This window comes from Salvelinus sp. IW2-2015, linkage group LG14 (assembly GCF_002910315.2).
Source record: "Salvelinus sp. IW2-2015 linkage group LG14, ASM291031v2, whole genome shotgun sequence".
NCBI lineage: Eukaryota > Metazoa > Chordata > Actinopteri > Salmoniformes > Salmonidae > Salvelinus > Salvelinus sp. IW2-2015.
The window spans coordinates 33031552-33042907 of NC_036854.1; the positions used below are offsets into that span (position 1 = coordinate 33031552).

The 11356-nt window shown below is 42.4% G+C and overlaps 1 protein-coding gene across 1 annotated transcript in view; it reads left to right on the forward strand.

Annotated features, from left to right (window-relative positions):
• Positions 1-11356, forward strand: part of tpk1 (thiamin pyrophosphokinase 1) — a 61485-nt gene that overhangs the window by 25965 nt on the left and 24164 nt on the right. The window contains exon 6 of the mRNA XM_024000924.3: positions 9640-9786. Within this exon, the coding sequence (XP_023856692.1) occupies positions 9640-9786 (147 nt within the window). The remainder of the gene's footprint in view (positions 1-9639; positions 9787-11356) is intronic.

Consider the following 11356-nt stretch of genomic DNA (forward strand, 5'->3'; position numbering starts at 1 on the left):
CTTCACAAGGTCCTTTGCTGTTTGTTCTGGGATTGATTTGCACTTTTCGCACAAAGTACGTTCATCTTCTAGGAAACAGAACGCGTCTCCTTTCTGAGCGGTATGGCGGCTGCGTGGTCCCATGGTGTTTATACTTGCGTACTGTTGTTTGTACATAATGAACGTGGTACCTTCAGGCATTTGGAAATTGCTCCCAAGATGAACGAGACTTGTGGAGGTCTACAATTTTTTTCCTGAGGTCTTGGCTGATTTCTTTGATTTTCCTATGATTTCAAGCAAAGAGGCACTAGGTTTGAAAGGTAGCCCTTGAAATACATCCACAGGTACACCGCCAATTTACTCAAATTATGTCAATTAGCCTATCAGAAGCTTCTAAAGCCAATAACATCATTTTCGGAAATTTTCCAGCTGTTTAAAGACACAGTCCAACTTAGTGTATGTAACTTCTGACCCACTGGAATTGTGATACAGTGAATTATAAGTGAAGATAATCTGTCTGTATCAATTGTTGGAAAAAGTACTTGTGTCATGCACAAAGGTAGATGTCCTAACCAACTTGTCAAACTAAAGTTTGTTAACAAGAAATTGTGGAGTGGTTAAAAAAAAAGTTTTAATGACTCCAACCTAAGTGTATGTAAACTTCCGACTTCCAACTGTATATGACTGTTGTCATCAGGGCTGGACAATACAAGTATATGACTATTGTCGTCAGGGCTGTGACAATACAAGTACAAAGCAATACCAAACTCTTTGGTCATTTAATAACTCTGTATGTAAATAAATACATGTGAACCTTTGTTTGAGCTCATAATGATGTTTGTTTCCAACATTAGTGCTGCTTTCCTACAGAAGTTAAATCCGATTAGTGTTTTTTATCCTTGCCACGATACTAACGAGTATTGCGATACTGGTATCGTCCCGGCCCTAATTGTTGAAGTCAGTGGAGGCTGCTGAGGGGAGGACAGCTCATAATAATGGCTGGAACGGAGTGAATAGAATGGCATCAAACACATAGAAACATGTGACACCATTCCACCAACGCCGCTCCAGCCATTACCACGAGCCGTTCTCACCAATTAAGGTGTCACCCCACTCCTGTTATTGAAGTATCAGAATCTGGGAAGCAGGCTACTGAATATACCGTTACGCAGCACTTTCTACTTTAGCCCTCACAAATCTGCAGACAGCGCCTGTTCCTCTATTATTGAGAGATAACATAATCAAAAATAATCATTCTGTTGCTGATTATACTCCAGCCTTGAAAATGTTATAATGTGATCATTTTGATGATAACTGTCAGGGAGATAAATCTAATGAGGATCCATCAATTAGTCTAATTCCCAGAAATCTGGCTGGCTTGGAAAATGCCTGACGTGGACTGTTACAGTACATCGTTGTTACTCACTACAGCCCTGGCCAAAAGTTTTGAGAATGCACAAATATTAATTTTCACAAGTATGCTACCTCAGTTTGTATGATGGCAATTTGCATATACTCCAGAATGTTTGAAGAGTGATCAGATTAATTGCAAAGTCCCTATTTGCCATGCAAATGAATGAATCCCCCCAAAACATTTCCACTGCATTTCAGCCCTGCCACAAAAGAACCAGCTGACATCATGTCAGTGATTCTCTCGTTAACACAGGTGTGAGTGTTGACGAGGACAAGGTGGGAGATCACCCTGTCATGCTGATTGAGTTCGAATAACAGACTGGAACTTCAAAAGGAGGGTGGTTTGGAATCATTGTTCTTCCTCTGTCAGCCATGGTTACCTGCAAGGAAACACGTGCCGTTATCATTGCTTTGCACAAAAAGGGCTTCACAGGCAAGGATATAGCTGCCAGTAAGATTGCACCTAAATCAACCATTTATCGGATCATCAAGAAACTTCAAGAGAGCGAATCAATTTGTTGTGAAGAAGGCTTCAGGTGCCCAAGAATGTCCAGCAAAGTGCCAGGACCGTCTCCTAAAGTTGATTCAGCTGGGAAATCGGGGCACCCACCAGTACAGAGCTTGCTCAGGAATGGCAGCAGGCAGGTATGAGTGCATCTGCACGCATTGGACTGCTGAGACCTGGGTAAAGTCATTTTCTCTGATGAATCCCCTTTCGATTGTTTGGGGCATCCGGAAAAAGGTTGTGCGGAGAAGACAAGGTGAGCGCTACCATCAGTCCTGTGTCATGCCAACAGTAAAGTATCCTGAGACCATTCATGTGTGGGGTTTGCTTCCTCAGCCAAGAGAGTGGGCTCACTCACAATTTTGCCTAAGAACACAGCCATGAATAAAGAATGGTACCAACACATCCTCCGAGAGCAACTTCTTCCAACCATCCAGGAAAAGTTTGGTGACGACAAATGCCTTTTCCAGCACGATGGAGCACCTTGCCATAAGGCAAAGGTGATAACTAAGTGGCTCGGGGAACAAAACATAAATATTTTGGGTCAATGGCCAGGAAACTCCCCAGACCTTAATCCCATTGAGAACTTGTGGTCAATCCTCAAGAGGCGGGTGGACAAACAAAAACCCACAAATTCGGACAAAACTCCAAGCATTGATTATGCAAGAATGGGCTGCCATCAGTCAGATGTGGCCCAGAAGTTAATTGACAGCATGCCAGGGCAGATTGCAGAGGTCTTGAAAAAGAAGGGTCAACACTGCAAATATTGACTCTTTGCATCAACTCATGTAATTGTCAATAAAAGCCTTTGACACTTATGAAATGCTTGTAATTAATACTTCAGTATTCCATAGTAACATCTGACAAAAATATCTAAAGACACTGAAGCAGCAGACTTTGTGGAAATTAATATTTGTGTCATTCTCAAAACTTTTGGCCATGATTGTACACCGTCTGTTCTTTTCTTGAGTCATACTTTCAACACTGCTACAGGTTATGTGTATACGGAGGTTAGACATTACTCAACAAAGCAAACAGAAGGTTCAAATGGTTGTTTTAGCACAAAGCTCAGAGTCTAAGTTGTCTCACTGATTGACTAGACAGACTGTTTGAGGACACTGTTCACTGACTGACAGTTAATCAAGTGTGTGTGTGTGTGTGTGTGTGTGTGTGTGTGTGTTGTGTGTGTGTGTGTGTGTGTGTGTGTGTGTGTGTGTGTGTGGTGTGTGTGTGTGTGTGTGGTGTGTGTGTGTGTATGTAAACGTGTGCAAATAAGAATGAAGGGTCCATGTGTGCAGTGAGGTCTTAAGGTGAATAACACCCAGATAAACACACATCCTCTCTGACAGTTGAGAGACAAACACACACACACCCTCTCTGACAGGTGAGCAAGAGGCGGAGGAAGAGTGGGAAGACAGAGGGGGAGGACAGAGGGAGGCCAGAGGGGGAGGATGGAGGGAGGACAGAGGGGAGGACAGAGGGGAGGACGAGGCGGAGGACGGAGGGAGGACAGAGGGGAGGAAGGAGAAGGAAGAGGGGAGGACGGAGCGGAGGACAGAGGCAAGAACGGAGGGGAGGAAGAGGGGAGGAAGGAGGGGGAGGAAAGAGGGGGAGGACAGAGGGAATGACAGAGGGAGGACGGAGCGGAGGCAGAGGGGAGGAAGAGGGGAGGACGGAGCGGAGGACAGAGGAGAGAATGGAGGGGAGGACGGAGGGGAGGAAGAGGGAGGACGGAGGGGAGGAAGGAGGGAGGAAGAGGGGGAGGACAGAGGGGAGGAAGAGGAGGATTACCTGAAGCTGTTGTCTCTTGATCTCCTCCACCATGATGGTCAGACATTTAGTGAAGTCAGTCAGCTCCTGATCAGAAGTCTCTATCAATCGACACTTCTAGAGGGAATGTGTGTGTGTAAGACATCTGTAGGAACTATTGTAGGATGTGTTTGGAGGATTAATTCAATCTGTCATTGTTCTAACTGAAGTGTGTGGTTGGATGGGTATGGTTTAATGCTTGTCGTCGGGAGAGTCAGAAAAATATAGTTTTTTACAAAAACCAAAAGGATTACTTTAGCTCTTATATTTTCCCCTTTTTACTATGATGTAATCAGTGATGCAACTTTGGGCACTGGCCAGCTGGCCTAGTAGATCACATTTTCTACTAGCCCGGTCTGAAAAGTACTAGCCACGGGATTGCTTAATTTCCATCCCTGGTTGAAATGATGTAACTTTAGGTTACGCACCTACAAAAACCTAACTGTGTGTGTGWGAGAGAGAGAGGTGTAAGAGTAAGTAACATCAGACAATAGTAAGAATAGAACAGTGTAAATTTCCATACTGTCTAGACAGGAAGTGTCAGAACTGTTTAGAAAGGTGAAAACATGTCCTCATACTAACTGCTAGAGTCAAGCCACCTCTCTATCTCTCCTTCTCTGACCTCTCCATTGCTTTCTCTGTTTGTCTGTTTGTCTCTCCTTGTTCTTAGAGAAACCAATCTGTTATTATGCACTCTTTTTTTTCTTTCTTTGCACGCACGCACACACACACACCTGATTAACTGTCAGTCAGTGAACCAGTGTCCTCAAACAGTCTGTCTAGTCAATCAGTGAGACAGACTTAGACTCTGAGCTTTGTGCTAAAACAACCATTTGAACCTTCTGTTTGCTTTGTTGAGTAATGTCTAACCTCCGTATACACATAACCTGTAGCAGTGTTGAAAGTATGACTACAATGAAAAAGACAGACGGTGTACAATCATGGCCAAAAGTTTTGAGAATGACACAAATATTAATTTCCACAAAGTCTGCTGCTTCAGTGTCTTTAGATATTTTTGTCAGATGTTACTATGGAATACTGAAGTATAATTACAAGCATTTCATAAGTGTCAAAGGCTTTTATTGACAATTACATGAAGTTGATGCAAAGAGTGTTGACCCTTCTTTTTCAAGACCTCTGCAATCTGCCCTGGCATGCTGTCAATTAACTTCTGGGCCACATCCTGACTGATGGCAGCCCATTCTTGCATAATCAATGCTTGGAGTTTGTCCGAATTTGTGGGTTTTTGTTTGTCCACCCGCCTCTTGAGGATTGACCACAAGTTCTCAATGGGATTAAGGTCTGGGGAGTTTCCTGGCCATTGACCCAAAATATTTATGTTTTGTTCCCCGAGCCACTTAGTTATCACCTTTGCCTTATGGCAAGGTGCTCCATCGTGCTGGAAAAGGCATTGTTCGTCACCAAACTTTTCCTGGATGGTTGGAAGAAGTTGCTCTCGGAGGATGTGTTGGTACCATTCTTTATTCATGGCTGTGTTCTTAGGCAAAATTGTGAGTGAGCCCACTCTCTTGGCTGAGAAGCAAACCCCACACATGAATGGTCTCAGGATACTTTACTGTTGGCATGACACAGGACTGATGGTAGCGCTCACCTTGTCTTCTCCGCACAACCTTTTTTCCGGATGCCCCAAACAATCGGAAAGGGGATTCATCAGAGAAAATGACTTTACCCCAGTCCTCAGCAGTCCAATGCGTGCAGATGCACTCATACCTGCCTGCTGCCATTCCTGAGCAAGCTCTGTACTGGTGGTGCCCCGATTCCCCCAGCTGAATCAACTTTAGGAGACGGTCCTGGCRCTTGCTGGACATTCTTGGGCACCCTGAAGCCTTCTTCACAACAATTGATTCGCTCTCGTTGAAGTTCTTGATGATCCGATAAATGGTTGATTTAGGTGCAATCTTACTGGCAGCTATATCCTTGCCTGTGAAGCCCTTTTTGTGCAAAGCAATGATAACGGCACGTGTTTCCTTGCAGGTAACCATGGCTGACAGAGGAAGAACAATGATTCCAAGCACCACCCTCCTTTTGAAGCTTCCAGTCTGTTATTCGAACTCAATCAGCATGACAGGGTGATCTCCAGCCTTGTCCTCGTCAACACTCACACCTGTGTTAACGAGAGAATCACTGACATGATGTCAGCTGGTTCTTTTGTGGCAGGGCTGAAATGCAGTGGAAATGTTTTGGGGGGATTCAGTTCATTTGCATGGCAAATAGGGACTTTGCAATTAATCTGATCACTCTTCATAACATTCTGGAGTATATGCAAATTGCCATCATACAAACTGAGGTAGCATACTTTGTGAAAATTAATATTTGTGTCATTCTCAAAACTTTTGGCCAGGGCTGTAGTGAGTAACAACGATGTACTGTAACAGTCCACGTCAGGCATGTTTCCAAGCCAGCCAGATTTCTGGGAATTAGACTAATTGATGGATCCTCATTAGATTTATCTCCCTGACAGTTATCATCAAAATGATCACATTATAACATTTTCAAGGCTGGAGTATAATCAGCAACAGAATGATTATTTTGATTATGTTATCTCTCAATAATAAGAGAACAGGCGCTGTCTGCAGATTTGTGAGGGCTAAAGTAGAAAGTGCTGCGTAACGGTATTTCAGTAGCCTGGTCCCAGATCTGTACTTCAATAACAGGAGGTGGGTGACACCTTAATTGGTGAGRACGGGCTCGTGGTAATGGCTGGAGCGGCGTTGGTGGAATGGTGTCACATGGTTTCTATGTGTTTGATGCCATTCTATTCACTCCGTTCCAGCCATTATTATGAGCTGTCCTCCCCTCAGCAGCCTCCACTGACTTCAACAATTAGGGCCGGGACGATACCAGTATCGCAATACTCGTTAGTATCGTGGCAAGGATAAAAAACACTAATCGGATTTAACTTCTGTAGGAAAGCAGCACTAATGTTGGAAACAAACATCATTATGAGCTCAAACAAGGTCACATGTATTTATTTACATACAGCAGGTTATTAAATGACCAAAGAGTTTGGTATGCTTTGTACTTGTATTGTCACAGCCCTGACGACAATAGTCATATACTTGTATTGTCACAGCCCTGATGACAACAGTCATATACAGTTGAAGTCGGAAGTTTACATACACTTAGGTTGGAGTCATTAAAACTCGTTTTTCAACCACTCCACAATTTTCTTGTTAACAAACTTTAGTTTTGACAAGTTGGTTAGGACATCTACTTTGTGCATGACACAAGTACTTTTTCCAACAATTGATACAGACAGATTATTTCACTTATAATTCACTGTATCACAATTCCAGTGGGTCAGAAGTTTACATACACTAAGTTGACTGTGTCTTTAAACAGCTTGGAAAATTTCCGAAAATGATGTTATGGCTTTAGAAGCTTCTGATAGGCTAATTGACATAATTTGAGTAAATTGGCGGTGTACCTGTGGATGTATTTCAAGGCCTACCTTCAAACCTAGTGCCTCTTTGCTTGAAATCATAGGAAAATCAAAAGAAATCAGCCAAGACCTCAGGAAAAAAATTGTAGACCTCCACAAGTCTCGTTCATCCTTGGGAGCAATTTCCAAATGCCTGAAGGTACCACGTTCATATGTACAAACAACAGTACGCAAGTATAAACACCATGGGACCACGCAGCCGCCATACCGCTCAGAAAGGAGACGCGTTCTGTTTCCTAGAGATGAACGTACTTTGGTGCGAAAAGTGCAAATCAATCCCAGAACAACAGCAAAGGACCTTGTGAAGATACTGGAGGAAACAGGTACAAAAGTATCTATATCCACAGAATATAGATACCTATAGAGTCCTATAATCGACATAACCTGAAAGGCCACTGAGCAAGAAAGAAGCCACTGCTCCAAAACCACCATAAAAAGTCAGACTACGGTTTGCAACTGCACATGGGGACAAAGATCAAACTTTTTGGAGAAATGTCCTCTGGACTGATGAAACAAAAATAGAACYGTTTGGCCATAATGACCATCGTTATGTTTGGAGGAAAAAGGGGGAGGCTTGCAAGCCGAAGAACACCATCCCAACCATGAAGCACGTGGGTGGCAGCATCATGTTGTGGGGGTGCTTTGCTGCAGGAGGGACTGGTGCACTTCACAAAATTGATGGCATCATGAGGAACAAAAATTATGTGGATATATTGAAGCAACATCTCAAAACATCAGTGAGGAATTTAAAGCTTGGTCGCAAATGGGTATTCCAAATGGACAATGACCCCAAGCATACTTCCAAAGTTATGGCAAAATGTCTTAAGGATAACAAAGTCAAGGTATTGGAGTGGCCATCACAAAGCCCTGACCTCAATCCGACAGAACTGAAAAAGCGTGTGAGCAAGGAGGCCTACAAACCTGACTCAGTTACACCAGCTCTGTCAAGAGGAATGGGCCAAAATTCACCCAACTTATTGTGGGATGCTTGTGGAAGGCTACCTGAAATGTTTGACCCAAGTTAAACAATTTAAAGGCAATGCTACCAAATACTAATTGAGTGTATGTAAACTTCTGACCCACTGGGAATGTGATGAAAGAAATAAAAGCTGAAATAACTGACCTAAGACAGGGAATTTTTACTCGGATTAAATGTCAGGAATTGTGAAAAACTGAGTTTAAATGTATTTGGCTAAGGTGTATGTAAACTTCTGACTTCAACTGTACTTATATTGTCACAGCCCTGACGACAACAGTCATATACTTTTATAACAACAACTGTCAGATACTGGTATCGTCACAAAGTTAACAACAACAGTCAGATAATGGTATTGTCACAAACTTAACGACAACAGTCAGATGCTGGTATGGCCACAGCCCTAACAGTCAAAGGGATTGGCTAAAGCACATACAGATCTGGGACCAGGCTTCTTAGGTAGTTACATAAGTTGCGTTATATAGGCTATTCCATTGGTTTGTCCTGTTTCCCTTTATGTTGTCTGTCTGTGCTGGCAGAAGTTTATTTATTTGTCTTGTTCTAGGCTGTGGTTAAAGGTGCTGAAGTTGCAAAGTAAAGATTTAACATAATACTTTCTTTCTGTTTTATAATCTCTCTCTGTCTCAAAGGACCGTAGCTTGGCAACGCTTGTTTACAGAACGCTGTCATTCAGATGATAAGACAAATTATTTTCTAAAGCAGTTCGGTGTTTATTCATGCGTGGGTGTGTTTGTGTGTGCAGCCTAATAAGAGAAAAGGGGTTTTTCTGAAGCTGTCCTCTGTTGTGGGTGTTTGACAGATGTGGATTTAACCTCAATAAGCACATTTCTAAATCAGTTTAGAAGATGTAAATTAAGACGATCACTGTCTCCAAGTCATTATCATATCTTAACTAGGGTCCAGGTGCCGTGRCGTGTCAGACAGTATGGAAGTGTTTGTGCTTATGCAGTGCTATACGGAGTGCAATTCCACCGAGAGCAAACGAACTGGTACACTATGTTTATTTCTTCAATGTAAAATGGCTGCACACCATGAATTCTCCAAACTCTCTGCGACATTGTGTCCTTAGAACACTCTTGGGGAGAGAGTGAAAGATATGGTGGGCGAGACACAGAGGGAGAGAGCTAGACTGAAGAGAGAGACTGGGAAAGTAGAGAGAGGAGGAGGAGGGAGTAAAGGAGAGTGGGGGGAACAGGGGGAGAGATGGGTATGAGGTCAGAAGAAAAGAGGGAGAGAGAGAAGTTTGGGTAAATTATAGTTATTACGATGGCTCTCCGGATGTTTCAAGTGCTGAAAAGAACTCAACCTTTCTGTCTAAAGGCTACATGTTTCTCCTTCCAGACTTAAATAGCATACTCACAGTTTGTAATATGTTCCAAAGTTTTCTAAAGTGGTCTGAAGTTGTACCACCTGGTGGACCCATGATTGGGAGATTATGAGAATTAATCTCCCTCCCCCCTCCTCCTCCCCCAGGTGGATACTATAGTGACTCTGGGTGGTCTAGCAGGAAGATTTGACCAGACCATGGCTTCAGTAGAGACTTTGTACCACGCCCTCAACATGACAGAACTACCTCTGGTGGTTCTACAGGGATGCAGTCTGGCCTACCTGCTACGACCGGTAACTATACACACGTTTGTTTTCAGTGGTAGTACACAATTGTCATACTTGAGGAAAAGTAAAGATACCCAGTAAAATACTACTTGAGTAAAGGTCTAAAATGATTTGCTTTTAAATATACTTAAGTATCAAATGTAATTGTAATTATAAAAGTATAAAAAGTATAAAAAGTATAAATCATTTTTGTTGGCAAAATTGTATTTTTTATTTTATTTACGGATAGCCAGGGGCACACTCCAACACGCAGATCCATTTTACAAACCATGCATGTGTATTTAGTGAGTACACCAGATCAGAGACAGTTTGAACAGGGATGTTCTCTTGATAAGTGTGTGAATTGGACCATTTTCCTGTCCTGCTAAGCATTCAAAATGTAACAAGTACTTTTGGGTGTCAGGGAAAATGTAGTAGAAAGTACATAATTTTCTTTAGGAATGTAGTGAAGTAAAAGTAAAAGTTGTAAAAATTATAAATAGTGAAGTAAAATACACATGCCCCCAAAAAATTATTAAGTAGTACTTTAAAGTATTTTTAATTAAGTACTTTACACCACTGTTTGTTTTACTATACTTGAGGACTTTTTGGGGACCAACAATTGACAGATACACACACATCACCCTCTCCTATTACCCTAAATCGTTTGTTGTTCATGAGGTGTCTAATTTGCCTTCATAACCCCACATAATCTCGTGGCCGTCCACAATCAATCCATTTCCCTCGCCTCCCTCCCTCCCTCTCTCCAGATGATTGAGTTTACTGTAGGCTGACCCATCATTCCATGTTCGCGCCTAGCAATAGCTACAAACATACCCACTTTTTTCACTTCTCATTTATTTCAGACGTTCGTTTCTCATCGTCTTCGCGCCCTTGTGCGTGTCTGTCCCCTTCTGTAACTCTTTGTTTCCTTGTTCAGTCGGTCGATTGTCTGCTAGCACATGGCCAGATTACAACACCCCCATCACACATCAGTACAATTTTGTCGATGGAGAACATTAATGTTGTAAATATGAGTATGATTAAATGATTGTTCAACTGTAGAGTTAATCCCTTGAATTCGGTATCCGGACACATAACAAGAATGAGACAGCCTGTATGAGGAGGATGGAGGGTTCAAACGTATAAAAAGCTCTGTACTGAGCGGTAAGAGATAGCCTACTGTGGCGGTGTAGTGTTGCCTTGTCACATAAACATTCTAGTGATCATCATTTCAATCTCAGCATGTGAATGTCAAGTACAATGTTGCGGGATTGTAGGTCAGGACTCCGCGATTTGTGTTGGAAACACTGTAAGCAGGTAAGTAGACAGTCTTAAGACAGATAGAAAGAAATGGAGAAGGAGGTCGGGGCTACGTTCGTACCTCGAGAGGAGGACGAAATTACCACTATTTTTTATTGCTATAATTTTTGTTTTTAACGAACGTACTCTCTTTATTTTTAAATACTCGACGCGGAATGGTTTTCGTGATTCACGCCTAGTCTGCTATGCTCGTTGCTACCGTATATTTATGTTACATGTCTCGAACTTTCTTAGAGACTGTTCAGCCTCATTTATTTATGCGACTCCTGCTTAA